Source organism: Salvelinus sp. IW2-2015, unplaced genomic scaffold, assembly GCF_002910315.2.
Source record: "Salvelinus sp. IW2-2015 unplaced genomic scaffold, ASM291031v2 Un_scaffold1218, whole genome shotgun sequence".
NCBI lineage: Eukaryota > Metazoa > Chordata > Actinopteri > Salmoniformes > Salmonidae > Salvelinus > Salvelinus sp. IW2-2015.
In genome coordinates, this window is record NW_019942784.1 from 214,551 (window position 1) to 233,699 (window position 19,149).

At 40.9% G+C, this 19,149-nt stretch overlaps 1 protein-coding gene across 2 annotated transcripts in view; it reads right to left on the minus strand.

The window, feature by feature from the left end:
* The window catches only part of cdh1 (cadherin 1, type 1, E-cadherin (epithelial)), a 48,857-nt gene that overhangs the window by 4,338 nt on the left and 25,370 nt on the right, over positions 1–19,149 (minus strand). The window contains exons 1-9 of one of the 2 annotated variants that reach the window (XM_024137519.2): positions 14,940–15,153; positions 14,425–14,536; positions 3,066–3,307; positions 2,691–2,831; positions 2,437–2,592; positions 2,196–2,340; positions 1,917–2,089; positions 1,682–1,810; positions 1,390–1,575 (exon numbers count right to left, since the gene is read on the minus strand). In XM_024137519.2, coding sequence (XP_023993287.1) covers positions 1,390–1,575; positions 1,682–1,810; positions 1,917–2,089; positions 2,196–2,340; positions 2,437–2,592; positions 2,691–2,831; positions 3,066–3,307; positions 14,425–14,536; positions 14,940–14,990 — 1,335 coding nt within the window. In that variant the 5' untranslated portion in view covers positions 14,991–15,153. Of the gene's footprint in view, positions 1–1,389; positions 1,576–1,681; positions 1,811–1,916; positions 2,090–2,195; positions 2,341–2,436; positions 2,593–2,690; positions 2,832–3,065; positions 3,308–14,424; positions 14,537–14,939; positions 15,154–19,149 lie in introns of those variants that run through there. The other variant, XM_070438836.1, reaches the window with a different exon arrangement.

Here is a 19,149-nt window from a genome sequence, read left to right on the forward strand (position 1 = left end):
CATTTACTTGGACAACGTAGCCAAAACTTTTAATTTGGCTCCTTACTCCAGGATTTTATATCAGATGTTTCATATGAAGCAACAGTACAAAACGTAACTTTTTATTGAGGGTATTTTCATAAATATCCATTTATAAATAAAAGCACTTTATGCATCTGGTCCCCCCCTTAGTCATAGGTATTTCTACAAATTCACAGAGTATTAAAGTAGTCAAAGTTGAGTATTTGGTTCCATATTCCTCACACACCATGAACAAGTCAAGCTTGCAACTACAAACTTGGATGCATTTTCAGTTTGTTGTGCCCAATAGAAATTAATGGTAAATAAGAATCACTTACTGTAATTAAGAATATGTTTCTGAACAACTTTACATTAGGTGGATGCTACCATGATTACGGATAATCCTGAATGAATCGTGAATAATGATTAGTGAGAAAGTTGGAGGCAAAAAGTTCATACCCCCAAAACATGCTAACCTCTCACCATTCCCAAAAAAACATTTTTTGGGGGTATGCAATTCATCCCTTGAACTCACTCATCGTGATTCAAGTCATTCATGATTATCCATAATAAAATGGTAGCATACACACAAATGTAGAAGGGCTTAGAAACATTATATTCTTATTTACAATAAAAAAAGAGACAATATATGATTTGCCATGCATTTCTATAGACCCCTTCCTGTGTTTGCTGCACGAGGGCAATATACAAAGAAAGTTGGTGGCCTTATAGAACTCCAGCAAAAAAAGCATATATTTACATGCTCCTTATGAGTGCATTTCACAGTACTTATAGATAATAAATTGGATTTTAAGACTCATATGAATGCCCTGTTTAATATAATGTTTGTGTCATTGCAAATCAACGGCATTATACTTAACACTTCAACCAGTAAAATGGCTCTTTGGCTAGCTTTTGCTACAGCATATCATAGAGCGTAAGTATTCTAGCTAACAACTGCTGCATCCAAAATTGTTATTTTGTAAAGACCACAACCAAATATAATCTTAGTGACTGTTCAAGGAAGAATCAAAACATTGTAAGTGTACGAGAAGCCCAAAAACTTTGTTTAAGAAGTAATAAAAAGGTGAATGGCTTTCTTGGTTTTCTTACTGCCGCCAAAAGTCGTGAGCATCTGGGTGCGACGTCAAATAAAAATGTGATATTGTGTACTGTCGGCTCATATGAAACATTGGATCTCTAATTTAAACCTTAGAGTCAAATTAAAAGTTTGCTTCACTGTCAAAATAAATACGAAGGGGAGTGCAAATTGCTTCTTCCAGGATACCATTCCAAAGTAGCAGCTAAAAAGCTACATTGACAGGCTGCTTTTGCTACACCTCCAGTGTAGCAGCTCAAATATATCTATAGGAGAGGATTTCAACATACCTTAGCTGTTGTAATGATGCCCTCCAGCTTGCTAGGGCCTGTGCTCACACTGAAAAGGCCTTGAGGGTCCCCGTCAACTATCTTGTAGGTGGTGGCCCAGGCAGAGGAGTGAGGCTCATCTCCATCAGTCACTGGCATTTTCACCACCAAGGCATCCACTTTATTCTCTGGGACTGACACGGTGTACTGCAAAGGAGAGAAGCATGATTATAAAGCAACAAAGGGTAATTCCATTGTGTTAAAACGGTTGTAAGGCTGCAATTTAAAATTTTGCCTTCAGAAATGTGCTTACCGAAGGCGTCACAAACTGTGGCGCGTTGTCATTGCTGTCCGTTACTGTAATGATGGCTTTGCCAACGCTGGTAAGGCCATTTCCCTCCATATCGGCAGCTTGGATTTCCAAAGTATATTTGGTATATTTCTGAAACGAATTTTGTAAATTAAATCAGAATCACAAATGTAATGCATGTAGAATGTACACAATGAATAAGTGATCAACAAGACTATTGATTTGAAAAGAGACCAACCTCTCTGTCCAACCCAGCTGCGTTAACCCGAATCCCTCCAGTCACAGGGTTGATGACAAACATGTTGGGGCTTGGTAGTGGAGGCTCCTGATGGGTAATGGTGTATCTGACATCAGAATTGGCAGAGCCCTTTTCATCAGCATCAGTGGCCGTTACCTGCATGACCTCATCACCTGAACAGAGTGAGAAAAAAAAGAATCTGAATCGTCCTAGCATAATTTTCCTTAAAAAAACATTGTTAAGCATCGTAAATACTGAGTGTGTGTGTGAACAACATACCTTGTTTTGATGCCTCAGGGACTGTTCCCGTAAATGGATCTTGGGTAAATACAGGTTTGTTGTCATTCATATCAATGACTTTCACAATGATCTCCATGGGATCCTCAGCTYTACCTGCACCCACTGCAACAGCATGGGCTAGGAGCTAGAGAGAAAAGTAACGACAAACATTAGTTTAAAACMACATATAATCAGTTTTCAATTAAGTCAAGGGAAGAAAATTAGGATACGCAAACCGTACAYTGTAMTTGRCTTTTTTCTRCCTGTCCAAAGGCTGGGTCACATAGAGAGTTCCAGAGTTTTTGTCCACAGTGAAGAGTCCCACAGGAGGTAGGTCTGCCCCAGCGCCAGTGATGCTGTACTGGATCTTCACKTCTTTATCATTGRTGGACRTSATCTGGTTTACAAGGATAATAGAATTCACGTCAKTGACGAAATGTCCAARACTGATATTAAAGTKATGGAAAAACMATCCTTAACRTACAAGACACTTACCTGCACCATATTCTTGGGGAACGGYCCTCGGRCATTCTCTGGGAAGWWGATGGGAGGAATGARCCAGTCCCTCTTCCTTCTTTTCAGACCTCCTGAAGACTTGGGGAAGTTCAGAACAGGTAGAGACAGACTTTCTCCTGGCTGTGGAATTGAAACAAAAACCATGAAATATCAAGTCCATGGTTTTACAAGCACCAAAATACATAGAGCATTTTACAYAAACTGCCATCAAACTTCAATTGACCTGAAAAAAAAAAATCTGTTTCAATTACAGAATATTTKCAGCTATACATGTCATTGAAACACTTCGAGACGCAGTTGCCCATCTGTCCACTAGAGGACACCATAGTCTCATTAATTTAACCAGTCATATACCTTGGGCTGGGTGGTCARCTCATGGTGATTGTGGTGGTGGCCATGTCCTGCCTCATGCAGCACTCTGACTGGAACTGTGATCTTCTTGCCCTTGGACTGGGTAGAGACATAGAACTCCTTATGTCCATTATGCAGAGTCAGCCCCCTCTTCAGTTTCAGCGTCCCGTCGCCATCTACTTTGAAGCGTGAATCCTCGGAGTGAAAGAGAAAGCTGGTACGGCTGGTGCAGTCATCAAAAACCACTGCAAGGTCAAAGAGAAAGGTGGTCAGAGGAAATTTTTTTTTATTTTTAATATCGCAACCATAATACATGTGGGCCTAAAAAGTAACCATTGAAAGCAATTCAACAACAGGAGCAGATGTAAAGCACTGTTGCATTCATTTCAAATTCATATCAGGAGTCATCAGTGCATTCTTGTGAGAAACTGAGAGCCACCACAGACTCTCTCAGTAAATGTATAAATGGAATACTGGTCATAGTAACAAAGCAGCAAAATGGCCTAAAAGAACCCTAGGCCTAGTCGCCTCATGATCGCAGTTCTGATCTGCTGCAAAGACATTATGCAGGGCTTATTATTTGGACAATGTAAAAACCCACAACATGTCGGACTTGCAAAGGAGTAAATTGACCCATATCCTCATGTAATTATTAACATGACATGTATAACTAGTACTGTGCAACTTAGAACAATATACCAGGTAGAGATTAAGCTGTCATGGTATACAAGTAGTCTACTAGAATCATCCTGTGTGGACAGAGAGCAGGGTTGACTTGCCCAGCCCTGGGTTGAGACTCAAGGACAGGCAGGCAGCAACATCTGGTTTCACATGACTACTAGAAACATCCTGAGGCATAGGCCTAGCTATACAAAGAGGTTTGAATGTCTCATTATGCTCCTATTAGCTTACAAAAGTTGATTGAGTATGATTTAGAAACCCCAAATCAATACACCTCTTTCCAGCCTAATGAACTGGCTAAATGTTATGCAGAAATTGTGCAATGACACAAAACAAGAAATGTGTGGTTGAGAAAGTTTACAATRSGCTCATTCATCCCCCTCCTCTCCCCTGTAACTATTCCCCAGGTTGTTGCTGCAAATGAGAACGTGTTCTCAGTCAACTTACCTGGTAAAATAACGGTAAAATAACGGTAAAATAAAAAAAGATATGGAAGTGTGGTTCAGAAGTAAAACTGAACTGGATGTATGTCACAGTACCCACTTCTGCTTTCTGCTCATTCTATTGATAGTTAGGTACTAGAGAATCAGGTAGGTAGAGGTACAGCGACTACCACTCTTTAGGCAAGATGGTGGCCGTCAAAGATTTGAACAAATTAAAGAAAGATGTAGGTGGTAAAGCTGAAGTCCAGAACAACAAATAAAGAAAAATCAGGCCACCTGTAACAAAAACATTTGTTTTACAACTGGCCCTCTCATCGTTGCTGGTGGTAAATCAGGCCTAACACTTGTGTCATCTGCAAACTTGATGTGGTTGGCCACGCAGTCATGGTGAACAGGAGGGGGATAAARGGAGATTGCCGTGACTCAACAGTCAGGTGGTATATGACTGCGGTCATGCCTCATTACTGCCGGTGTGGCAGTAATACCGTAACCACAACAGCCCTAGGTATAGCCTACTGACCATATAAACTGAAAATGTCTTGGGTACACAATTAGTCTAGCTAGGCTATACTCCAATTAAACAAATTCTAGTAATTGCCTTTGAGTGTGGACTGTATTATGCAAACTGGATGGACTGTTCCATTATGCTACACTCCAAATGTTCTATCCATGACTCAAGGAGAGAARGTATAGGCTTAGGTGATGAATAGCCTTGTAACAGGGCATTTTCATAATTAATAGGCTGACAAACTTTAGCTACAGAATCTCACCACCGTGCATTTCCATRTCCTCCCCTGTCAACAGTTTAATGATATATGTTTTGTGAAAACATGTTACTGTCGATGTTCCCAAACAGATTTCACTTTGTTTCCCAAATTAAGCACTGGGTAGCTGCAGGAGCTGGGTTGGAGAGCCCATGGCATAGAGTTTGGGCAGAATATCACCTGTCGCACAGCAAAAGGATGCATGCTCCTCAAACAGTGACTGCTGCAGAGTGAAACTATTGTTCTTATAAACCCAGACATTTCTATATGCAATCCCATGTGAAATGCATTTCAAACCATGTCACCTGCATTTTATTGAAAGTCTGTGTTTTTGCTACAATAGAGTGATCAGGGGCGTGCAACTATAGTTTTCATTCACACAAAACAGTGTCACCCGACAGAATATAGCTTCATTTTGATCAGATGAGAACAGAAGTGCAATGCTATTTGGCTAGCAGCCATATAAGTAAATGAGCTTACAATTAAAAAGCAAGGACGATGCATGGCCATCATATATAAGATATTTATCATTGAATGTAGCCGGCTACGTTTAATGTTTTGCTTGAAGTTAATCTTGCATTTAAGATAAAGTAGGCTACACTGAGAAAAGAACTGGAGAAAAGTAGCTACACAGTCAAATAACCGTTTGTGAACTCATTGGAGTGGTCTGATGCTGAGCAGAAATTACAACAAGAATTTTCTATCTGCATTTACAAAACACAGCAAGATAAAAAAAAAAAAATGGTGAAAAATGCATAATTCTGAATTGAGACCCCTGATCATGCAGCCCATATAAACTCAGCAAAAAAAGAAACATCCACTCACTGTGAACTGCYTTTATTGTCAGCACACTTAACATGTGTAAATATTTATGAACATTAAGATTRAACAACAGACAAATTGAACAAGTTCCACAGACATGTGTGTAACAGAAATAGAATGTGTCCCTGAACAAAGGGGGGGGTTCAAAAATCAAAAGCAACAGTCAATATCTGGTGTGGCCACCAGCTGCATGTTAAACCGGAGTAGACTACCTGGCTGGAGTGAAAAACAAACTGCAAGAAAGTGGCCTCCAGTCGCTATTCAAGTGCATATGGAAACCATGTAATTTCCCCCCTGCCAATTTGATAATGAACCATTCTAAAATCAAAACAAATTTGACATAGTACAGACAAGATTAAATTGAGAATAGTCTGAAGGGTGAAAATATGATAGAGAGAACAGCATGTGCAGCCTGAGGTAAGCTTTTTTGCGACTTTTTCAAATATTCAATAGCCTATAGTCGCGTCAGGGGTCCATTTAGAGTTCAGAAATCTGCATTTTAAACCACGTCACCTGCGTWTTATATTGGAAGTCGTGTTTTTTGGCTTCAATGGAGTGATCGGGGACGTGTAACTATGGTTTTCATTCACACAAAACACAGCGTCACATTTGGCAAAGAATGGCTTTATTTTCAGATGACAAAGTGCAACGCTATTTGGCTAGCAGCCATATAAGTAAATGAGCTTAGTGAACTTTTTGGCAAAAACAATGCATGGCCATCATATTTCGAATGCTACATTTCCTACTGTTTTGCTTGAAGTCAATCTTGCATTTTTCCCCCAGAGAAAAATAGACTACACTGAGAAAAGTACTGGAGTAGCTTTACAGTCGAATGCCCGTTCGTGAATTCTCGGAGGGGAGATGTGCAAATTAAGCACAATCTAGGCCAGCATCCCAGAGTTGCCTCTTCACTGTTGAGATTGAGACTGGTGTTTTGCGGGTACTATTTAATGAAGCTGCCAGGTGAGGACTTGTGAGGTGTCTGTTTCTCAAACTAGACACTAATGTACTTGTCCTCTTGCTCAGTTGTGTACCGGGGCCTCCCACTCTTTTTATTCTGGTTAGAGCCAGTTTGCGCTGTTCTGTGAAGGGAGCAATACACAGCGTTGTACGAGATCTTTAGTTTCTTGGACATTTCTTGCGTGTAATAGTCTTCATTTCTCAGAACAAGAATAGACTGACGAGCTTCAGAAGAAAGTGCTTTGTTTCTAGTCATTTTGAGACTGTAATCGTACACACAAATGCTGATGCTCCAGACACTGAACTAGTCTAAAGAAGGCCAGTTTAATTGCTTCTTTAAATCAGAACAGTTTTCAGCTGTGCTAACATAATTGCAGAATGGTTTTCTAATGATCAATTAGCCTTTTAAAATGATCAACTGGGATAGTTAAACACCAACGCCATGGACACAGACTGATGGTTGCTGATAATGTGCCTCTGTACACCTACGTAATCCCATAAATTATGGATACATTTTTTTTTTTTTTTAGTTTCCAGCTACAATAGTCATTACAACATCTACACTGTATTTCTGATCAATTTGATGTTATTTTAATGGACAAAAAAAGGAAGTGCTTTCCTTTCAAAAACAAGACAATTCTAAGTGACCCAAACTTTTGAACGGTAGTTTATATGTTGATTTATAAGACATTCTAAAAGGTTTGTCTGACTGGTTGTCTGATCAATACCTTAAAGTTTATATACAGGGAGAGAACAAGTATTTGATACACTGCGATTTTGCAGGTTTTCCTACTTACAAAGCATGTAGAGGTCCTGTAATTTTATCATAGGTACACTTCAACTGTGAGAGACGGAATCTAAACAAAAATCCAGAAAATCACATTGTATGATTTTTAAGTAATTATTTGCATTTATTGCATGACATAAGTATTTGATCACTACCAACCAGTAAGAATTCCGGCTCTCACAGACCTGTTAGTTTTTCTTTAAGAAGCCCTCCTGTTCTCCACTCATACCTGTATTAACTGCACCTGTTTGAACTCGTTACCTGTTATAAAGACACCTGTCCACACACTCAATCAAACAGACTCCAAACTCTCCACAATGGCCAAGACCAGAGAGCTGTGTAGGACATCAGGGATAAAATTGTAGACCTGCACAGGCGGATGGGCTACAGGACAATAGGCAAGCAGCTTGGTGAGAAGGCAACAAACTGTTGGCGCAATATTAGAAATAGAAGAAAATAGAAGAAGTTCAAGATGATGGTCAATCACCTCGGTCTGGGGCTCCATGCAGATCTCACCTCGTGGGGATCAATGATCATGAGGAAGGTGAGGGATCAGCCCAGAACTACACGGCAGGACCTGGTCAATGACCTGAAGAGAGCTGGGACCACAGTCTCAAAGAAAACCATTAGTAACACACTACGCCGTCATGGATTAAAATCTCTGCAGCGCACACAAGGTCCCCCTGCTCAAGCAGGCGCATGTCCAGAGCCCGTCTGAAGTTTGCCAATGACCATCTGGATGATCCAGAGGAGGAATGGAGAAGGTCATGTGGTCTATGATTCAAAAATAGAGCTTTTTGGTCAAACTCCACTCGCCGTGTTTGGAGGAAGAAGAGGAGAGTACAACCCCAAGAACACCATCCCAACCGTGAAGCATGGAGGTGGAAACATCATTCTTTGGGGATGCTTTTCTGCAAAGGGACAGGACGACTGCACCGTATTGAGGGGAGGATGGATGGGCCATGTATTGCGAGATCTTACCAACAACCTCCTTCCCTCAGTAAGAGCATTGATGATGGGTCGTGGCTGGGTCTTCCAGCATGACAACGACCCGAAACACACAGCCAGGGCAACTAAGGAGTGGCTCCGTAAGAAGTATCTCAAGGTCCTGGAGGCCTAGCCAGTCTCCAGACCTGAACCCATAGAAAATCTTGGAGGGAGCTGAAAGTCCGTATTGCCCAGCGACAGCCCCGAACCTGAAGGATCTGGAGAAGGTCTGTATGAGAAGGGCCAAAATCCCTGCTGCATGTGTGCAAACTGGTCAAGAACTACAGGAAACGTATGATCTCTGTAATTGCAAACAAAGGATTCTGTACCAAATATTAAGTTCTGCTTTTCTGATGTATCAAATACTTATGTCATGCAATAAAATGCTAATTAATTACTTAAAAATCATACAATGTGATTTTCGGGATTTTTGTTTTAGATTCCGTCTCTCACAGTTGAAGTGTACCTARGATAAAAATTACAGACCTCTACATGCTTTGTAAGTAGGAAAATCTGCAAAATCAGCAGTGTATCAAATACTTGTTCTCCCCACTGTATATATTTTTATATAACAGTATCTGTACTCCCAGTCATTAGGGCCTAATGAAATTATTTCAATTGACTGACTTCGTTATATGAACTCTAACTCAGTAAAATATTTGAAATTGTTCCATGTTGTGTTTATATTTTTGTTCAGCGTAAATTGGCGCTGGTGTGTTCTCATAAGTTGGCATGCATCTACAGTCTATAAAATTGATCACGCACACAGCATATATCCTAGTTTGAGAGGAAATATCACCTGTCAGACAGCAATACAGCTGAATGCTACATGTGCCTAGTCATTGCACAACAATTCTAAACGCAATCGCGCAATAAAAAACATTGTTTGATGGACACGATTAAAAACAGGATCCAAGCTTTCTATTGCCTATGCAGTCGCCATTCGAGTGCATAGGCAAGGTAGGCAGGCTACCACACGTCCCCACCACTTTGTAATATGAGCACAATAACGAGGCTATATAGAGGGGGTACCGGTACCGAGTCAGTGTGCGGGGGTACAGGTTAGTTGAGGTAATTTGTACATGTAGGTAGGGGTGAAGTGACAATGCATAGATATAAAGAGCGAGTAGCAGCAGTACACAAAACAAATGGATTGGGAAGGGGGTCAATATAATAGACTGCTAAACAATAAATCAAATGTCAACTGGACTAATGGCTTAGGGGTAGAAGCTGTTAAGGAGCCTTTTGGTCCAAGACTTGGTGCTCCGGTACCACTTGCCATGCGGTAGCAGAGAAAAGTCCAGGAGTTAGGTGACTGGAGTCTGATAATTTCTAGGGCTTTCCTCTGGTCCTGGATGGCAGGAAGCTTSGACGCAGTGATGTACTGGGCCATACGCACTATCCTCTGTAGCGCCTTACGGTCAAGCAGTTGTCATACCAGGCGGTGATGCAACCGGTCAGGATGCTCTCAACGGTGCAGCTGAAGATCTTTGAGGATCTGGGGACCCATGCCAAATCTTCTCTGTCTCCTGAGGGGGAAAGGTTTTGTCGTGCCCTCCTCACAACTGTCTTGGTGTGTTTGGACCATGATAGTTTGTTGGTGATGTGGACACCAGGGAACTTGAAGCTTTCAACCCGCTCCACTACAGCCCTGTAGATGTTGATGGGGGCCTGTTCGGCCCGCCTTTTCCTGATCAGCTCCTTTGTCTCGCTCACATTGAGGGGGAGGTTGTTGTCCTGGCACCACATAGGCAGTTCACTGACCTCCCTATAGGTTGTCTCATCGTTGTCGGTGATCAGGCCTACCACTTGTGTCATCAGCAAACTTAATGGTGTTGGAGTGGAGTGGACTAAGTACACACCCCTGAGGGGCCCCAGTGTTGAGGATCAGCATGGCAGATGTGTTGTTGCCTACTCTTATCACCTGGGGGCGGCCATTCAGGAAGTCCAGGATCCAGTTGCAGAGGGAGAGGTTTAGTCCCAGGGTCCTTAGCTTAGTGATGAGCTTTCTGGGCACTATGGTGTTGAACGCTGAGCTGTAGTCAGTGAACAGCATTCTCACATAGGTGTTCCTTTTGTCCAGGTGGGAAAGCGACTGTGGAGTGTGATTGCATCTGTTYGAGTGGTATGCGAATTGGAGTGGGTCTAGGGTAACCGGGAAGATGCTGTTGATGCGAGCCATGACCAGCCTTTCAAAGCACTTCATGGCTAACGACTGCTACGGGCAATAATCATTTAGGCAGGTTACCTTCGCTTCCTTGGGCACAGGGACTATGGTGGTCTGCTTGAAACATGTAGGTATTACAGACTCAGTCAGGGAGAGGTTGAAAATGTCAGTGAAGACACTTGACAGTTGGTCCGCGCATGCTTTGAGTACACGTCCTGGTAATCAGTCTGGCCCCGCGGCTTTGTGAACGTTGACCTGCAAAGGTCTTGCTCACTTCGGCTACCGAAAGCGTTAGTCATCCAGAACAGCTGGTGCTCTCGTGCATGCTTCGGTGTTGTTTACCTCGAAGCGAGCACAAAGGGCATTTAGTTCGTCTGGTATGCCTCGAGTCACTGGGCAGCTCGCGTCTGGGTTTCCCTTTGTAGTCCGTAATAGTTCTCAAGCCCTGCCACATCCGACGAGCGTCAGAGCCGGTGTAGTAGGAATCAATCTTAATCCTGTATTGACACTTTCCTTGTTTGATGGTTCGTCTCTGGGCATAGCGGGATTTCTTATAAGCATCCGGATTAGTGTCCTGCTCCTTGAAAGCTGCAGCTCTAGCCTTTAGCTTGATGCGGATGTTGCCTGTAATCCATGGCTTCTGGTTGGGATATGTACGTACAGTCACCGTGGGGACGACATCGATGCACTTATTGATGAACCCAATGACTGAGGTACTCAATGCCATTGGATGAATCCCTGAACATATTCCAGTCTGTGCTAGCAAAACAGTCCTGTAGCGTAGCATCCGCATCACCTGARCACTTCCGTATTTAGCAAGTCACTGGTACTTCCTGCTTTAGTTTTTGCTTTTAAGCAGGAATCAGGAGGATAGAACTATAGTCAGATTTGTCAAACGGAAGGTGGGGGGGAGCTTGGTATCCATCTCTGTGTGTGGAGTAAAGGTGGTCTAGGATTTTTTCCCCCCTGGTTGCACATGTGACATGCTGGTAAAAATGATTTAAGTTTGCTTGCATTAAAGTCCCCGGCCACTAGGAGCACCGCTTCTGGCTGAGTATTTTCTTGTTTGCTTATGGTCTTATAGAGTTGGTTGAGCGCAGTCTTAGTGCCAGCATCGGTCTGTGGTGGTAAGTAGACAGCTACGAATAATATAGGTGAGAACTCTTGGTAGATATAACTTGTATACCACACTAAGGTACTCCACCTCAGACTTGTTTAATATTAGACATCGCGCACCAGCTGTTATTGACAAAAAGACACACACCCTCAACCATCGTAGCATCTCTGTTCTGCCGGTGCATGGAAAATCACGCCAGCTCTAGATGATCCGTGTTGCCGTTCAGCCACGACTCGGTGAAACATAACATATTACAGTTCTTAATGTCCCGATGGTAGGATAATCATAGGTCTTCAATTTTATTTTCCAATAATTGCATGTTAGCCAGTAGAACAGATGGCAGTTTACACTCGCCTGCGGATTCTCAGAACGCAGCTCGATCCACACCCTCTCTTCTTCACGCAAATGACGGGGATTTTTTAAATATATTTAACTAGGTAAGTCAGTTAGTCATTGTTATTTACATTGACGGCATAGGAACCATGGGTTAACTGCCTTGTTCAGGGTTAGAACGACAGATTTTTACCTTGTCASCTTGGGGATTTGATCTAGCAACATTTTGGTTACTGGCCCAACACTAACCACTGGGCTACCTACCTGTGCCTGTTCCCACTAGAGAACAGTATATCCTTCTCGGACTCATTAAASGAAAAAYCTTCTTCCAGTTCATGGTGAGTAATACCTGTTCTGAAGTCCAGAAGTTATTTTCGGTCATAAGAGACAGTAGCAGCAACATCATGTTCAAAATAAGTTACACGCAAAAAAAAAACGATTCAAAATAGCACAATTGGTCAGGAGCATGTAAAACATCAGCCATCTTAGCATTCTTCATATTATGAGCCATGTCTTAGCTTGTTTCAAAGTAGCCTAGCCAAAGTCCCACCATAGAAACGTGGAGGCAATTATTTCACAAAGACTTCCTCATATGCCATTGAAACCAGCCTTTCTCTCCTGTTCTATTGGTTTTCATATCAACTTTCTTTGTCGAGAATCCAAAAGGCACAATCCTAGTCATATTAGTGAACCCATACTAGTTGTTAAACTTAGAAAGGGGAAATCTAAAGATTTAACAGATGATCATCTCGGTCCCATATGGAATTGCTCGCATCAGGTGCACTGTTTAGAATGAGTTTTTCCTGCGAATTGCAATTGTCATTTTTTGAAAATGACAATTTACATTGGCTGCTTCATTACAGGAGTTACATGTTCAATAATAGCCATTTTTGCTATGAGATGATAGGCTTGCTAATGTTGCATGTTTCAATTAAGAACTTAACGATAGGTTGCTACACAAAAGGGATTGATTGAGGCATCATTTCTCATTTCCTATTGATATGCATTATTCATTTGTAAAATGCTGTCAGTTGACGCGAATGACAATCAAGCAATGTCAGAAGTCACTCAGAGGAATCTAGGCCGGCCTAAWGGTTGTTCCAGGAAGTCTAACCAGTTTTACTCTACTGATCAGATCTTGTGCCTACACGCCCAGTTAAACAACCAGATATTTAGCATGTCTCATCGATGAGCTCACTCAGTCTGGTCAACCTCCTTACAATGACAAAACAGCCTTCAATTAAGTCACAACTTGTTTGAAGCATAATTAAAAGACATAACAATACAAATCTAGCATACTAAGTTGGTCACACAATTGTAAGTYACACTTTACTTTCTTAGCAAAGTAAAGGTGACAAATCCCTCCATTAGCCCCAATGCGGGACAGAAAACACCACAACGCTATTGTAAACAAACTATGACTGAGAAAAGTTCCATGCCATATTTGCCATATTTGCCATGCCATAATGTACAGGGTCGTCTTGCCAGCCGCACCTCAAACAGTTACAAAGGCTATCAAAGGGAGTTACTGGCGGTCCCAGACACATGAGTCAATTCTTTACACAGAAACAAAGCAACACTTGAATATGATAACTAATCAGCCTTGTATTTCTATGTTGTGCTGTTAAACAGCTGACAATAATTGGACACACCAAATCGAAAATCAATTGTCAGCAAGTTCACTCACCAAATTGCTCTAAATTTATTTTGTGAATCACAGTGTAATTTCATAGAGAAGCCAAAGACAAGGCCCACAATCATAGCAAAACCTGAAAGAACCTAAAAACAATGTGTGCTCAGTGGTTTGTCTGTACAATAAACAGCTGTGATTAGGAATCACAAGGCTCTCTGGGGCGACTGAACAAATCTTTAAACACAATACTTCCAATTGAACCACTTCTGACAAATWTAACAATGGATACACATTTATCAATGTGTACTGAAATATTCAAAGCAGAACACTCTCTGGTGTGAATGAAACTAAAATGTATTCTGAAGTGATGACACTCATTTAAAATTCTTAGGTCTTATGCAGCGTTCAAAACAACTGGGACTCGGAAAAATACGAGGTCAAATCATGACGCCAGTGATCTTCAGGTCGGAGCTCTTGAAAGAGGCCCGAATTGGAATTTTGAGTCGGAAGACATTTCAAATAGATATTTCACAGTCGGGGCTCGTTTTCCCCCCCTTACTTTGAACGCATTGAAGTCCGATATTTCCCAGTTGTTTTTAACACGGCGTTAGCGTATGACCGGGCAAAAATGTTTGACAGCGAGGAAGCTACCATTAGTTAGTTCTTACCTTTTCCTAGTCTCCGGCCACTTTGTAAGTGATTTCTTTCCACTTTGAAAATGTATATTTCTGAATTGAAACCTGGTAGACATTTTGACTCCGACGACCCTGGTTTGAAAGCCTTACAAAAGGAAATAAGTCAATTGTATTATTTATAAATCAACTGCACAAGGTCATGAAATAAATATTCACCAGATTACCATAGAAATGCATTTATACTATCATAATGACCACTCACTACTATTGTGATAAATGTGGCATATGTATAATAAAAGCTCCGAATAATAACATATCCGGGTGCGTTAACCTGGTAATTAAGTAAATAACCGACAAAACGCAACGCTGGCGWACACAAAAACACCCGACAAATCATGAAAACTTATCATAAATACGTTTTTAAATAAGACCTGTATGCGGAACCATATAATGTTACTGGTTCAGACTATACTAGCCAACGTATTCCCAGGTAAATTGCGTTGCCTACATTGCGTGTTACTTTAGAGTGAAAAAAATTATAATCTTACCTGGAGAAATAATATTAATACGCCCAACTCCACGAACCAAAATGCCCCCATTTATTTTGGATAGTCGTTCCACCAACAGTAAAAAGTAATCCCTTTACGCGTAGAGGAGAAAAGTCTATTTTTCAAACGTGTGCTTTCTTGGTTGTTGGTTAAGTGAGAAATGAGCTTCAGCAGGTAGTTTCTGGGGAGTGACCTCGCCCATCCGCTCGCTCCAAGTATGGGCATGGAAGAAGAACGGCTCCTTATACCCGCACCTATGAAACACAGGTAAATTGTCATAATCCAGAAACCCACAGCAGGGTCCTATGTGCCAAATTATTACACAATAATGTGAGAATTCCGATCGAGAGGAAAAGCACTGATGAGGAAGAGTGGGTTCAGGATCAAACACGGATGTCAGTCTTTCCATTTCATGATCAAAGTCGTTTCAAACGACCCAATTTGTAAGTCGCTCTGGATAAGAGCGTCTGCTAAATGACTTAAATGTAATGTAAATGTAAACAAAACACAGCAACACTGACAATAATTTCACTGACTGGAGCAGTCTATATTTGTCAAAAGCTATAATTTGTCAAAATAAGCTTTACATTTTAACAAATGACTGATAAATACATATAGTTTAATCATGGTAAAACATAATAAGGAGTAGCTTACACATTTACAGTCAGCATAACATATCAGTACTAAAATGATGTATTGTAGATGGGCTTTACTCTACCACCTGAGGTTTTCTGTGGACCTGATTGGCTACAAATACAGGAAAAATTACAGCAGGAAGTCCTCCATGCATCTTCTTTATCACATCTCCATCATCCTCACCTCAGACATAGTGGCAGAACAACATTACATCCTCTGCTTGCTTTGGAGTCCCATCAGCCTTGTGAAGCAATTGAATGATAAGTTGAATGATAAGTCTTTGGTGTCACCTTGTAGAACCAAAGACGTCCTATAGACCTAGTCTTTGGTAGTAAGTAACGTTTCAATTACATTATTAAGATATGGAGAGACTGGCCTGTTGGAGAAAATAAAAGTGCTTGAGGGTTCCAAAGGGAAGGGAAAGTATGACATGCAAGATATTTCTTTATCCATTCAATCAGTGACCTTAGAGTACAGAGAATATTGTGGATCATGAGTTTCAAATGTGATCAGTTCATGACCCACATCCAAACATCACTTTAAAGGCTTCACTCATGATCCARAATATTGGTATGCATTGCTAGCTAGTGTGGCCGATGTGAAATGGCTAGCTAGTGGTGGTGCGCGCTAATAGTGTTTCAATCGGTGACATCACTCGCTCTGAGACCTAGAATTGGTTGTTCCCCTTGCAGCGGCTATTGTGGCGCGATGGGTAACGATGCTTCGTGAGTGACTGTGGTTGATATGTGCAGAGGGTCACTGGTTCGAGTCCAGGTTAGGGCGAGGAACGGAAGCTATACTGTTACACTAGTATAATCATAACCTCCAAAGTTGTTTTAGCAGTCCCTACCTGTTAATCCATGATTGCCATGGCATAAACAAAGACACAAAACCCAGGCACAAAACGACTGACGGATATTGAACGGGTGCTGTTTTCAATGGCGCCGAAAGTTGAAATATCAAGGCCAAACTGTATGTTACTATAGCCCTCCTGACTAGTCTTCACTAAAACAACAAAACTGTAAGTCATTTGCAACTTTATTCTCAGGAAATGTTTAGTAATATCACAAAGAGTCAAACTATGAATGTTTGAGTCCGTTAAGCGCTGTATTTGGACACGAATGCATGTTTTTCAAACGAGCTAGCTAGCCAAGATCTTTTGCATGCCATCTGATGAGTTGTTCACGTGAATGCGGCATAATGAAGCTAAATAGCCTACAGAAAACTACCATTACATTTCTGACAACTATTTTGAAAAGGTCAGAAACATGCTGTAATGTAGTTGAGCTACTAGCTAGCTAACGTTAGCCCTGGTCCATTTGACATGATGCAACTATCTACCTAATTACTAGCGTTCACCCTGTAAAACAAATATTGTAGAGAATATGGTTTTGGTTTGAAATTCACTTACCACTAGCTTGAATAATGTGCTCTACTATTCTTCTCATTAGCTATTACACTAGCTACAATTGCTGAATATATAACTGCAAAGCAAGACAGTTGCAAGCAGAATTTAGATTGGCGCATGCAAATGTGATATATGCGCGCTCTATCATAACCCTTCAGATGTTAAGTTACTGTATTTTGACATCTAAATATCTCTTTGCCCCATGTCGTTTTTTGTCTGTTTCTATTTCCCCGCTTGTTTTTGTACATTTTACTGACTAGGCCTCGGTAGCCCCATAATTCAATTGACAAGTAATGTGTTGCTTTATACTTGCTTTATAAGTAATATTGGACAGTTTGTGATATTTCTGAATAGGAAATTATCCTCACATAAAGTGGTGTAAAAAGAGGTAATGACGCCATATGAAATATAGTCCAGTTGTCTCCACTCAAAGCAGTCATCAGAACCTCCATTTACAATTAATCTGATGCTCACAGCTCCACAGTCACTTGACATGAAAGTGGGAAATTGTGAGTCAAGCAATTTTATGATCTTATCTTCTTTCTTCCAGTTCCCTTCTTTGTGTTGTATCTCATCATCTCTGAATCCACAATCTGAATGAACAGCAGCTGGTATTGTATGATAAATCAAATCGTGTCTGTGTTTTGCCATAGTAAGTATGAACAGTGGAGGCCAATCAGAAATTACATGGTAAGTAGTCCATATCTAACAACTGACTTAATCACATGCCTCACTTCATGACCCAGCAGATAGATACAGTAGTGTATTGTTTGATGGAATATATTTTTAGGCTTTACATCCCATTTCTGACTCAGAACATCACAAWTCATTTGAACTTCTTGCTCATAATGAATACATTAACACACTACAGGGTAATTTGCTACTGCAGTCCTAGATAGGCGTATCATGCACTTTTTATCCATTGTGTGAGACTCAAGTCTCATATGAGACGTCCTTGTAAATATTACAATGTCTTCGCCTCTACTGAAGGACAGTATTTATTTCACTTTTCCTTATCTTTGCTGGAATGTATAATAGATTCTCCAGAACTACACTCCCTAGCTGGACTTGACTTTGTGCTAATTAGGAGGAAGAATCCCAACTCTTCAGTCCGAGAGGAAAGGAGGCTATGGGAATCTTGTTAATCATTATTTGGTTGTGTGCTTGTATATTAACCCCAAAGGACAAATACTCCAGTGAGTGTGGTAAAGTAAACTGTGCTATAACACGTGACTGTGAGAGAGTTCCCAGACTTAGCCAGAGGGAGAGCCTGTGTTGCTGTACTCAGTACTGCATGTGTGTCAGTGAAGGCTCATTCTATCATCATCACCAGTACATTGCACTTTAATGTTCCCCTTAATTGGATTGGCAATCCATTTTGATAGCAACATTGTTGCTCAGTTCACAGGTTCCCTTCAGATGGTCTCACAGGAGTGAAAGTGTAGCTTATATTTTAACGAGATAACAACTTTTATGTCTTAATTTTGCATTTAGACTGTCATCCCAMTACACAGTCTGACGTTCAGGGTCTCTGTTTATTTTACTGTTTATGGCTGGGAGAATGACTGTTCCCTGACTTGTTAATGTGGTCATATTGTTAACAGGAAATCTCTTCGGGGAATTCTATCCTGCTAGAGTCAGTGACTAATGGTTAAAGAAGTACTGAAGCAAAAGTCACACAGTTACTTTGTTTAAAATCCTTGAAGAAAATATCATGAATGACTATTTTAAGAAGCTTGAATTATTCATCGAAAACAGTTTACTGTTTCAGGTTTTCCATAAGAACGTTGTCTCTCTTATTCTATGAGTGTAAAGAATCTAACATGATATTTTTGAAGCAATGAAACAGGGTTTTTCCACAGATGCGTAATGGTTTCAACAAGTCTAGCTGATTTCTCATGGTGGGTTCTGTCAAGGCCATTGGCTGTCTGTCATTTATTAACCACTGTCAATGTGTAAAGAATGTAATTGGTTTCGACCTTACTGTCCCTATTGAAATAATAGAGTCTGAAACGTACGCAAAACGTTGAGGAAATCCTTTTGAAAACATTATAATAAACAAAGTCTTGTACATCTGATTTGAAGCATTTGTTTATTATAGTACACCTATCTTCAATGATTATCCATCCGTCTAATGGGATATGTTTGGCACTTAGGGTTAATACG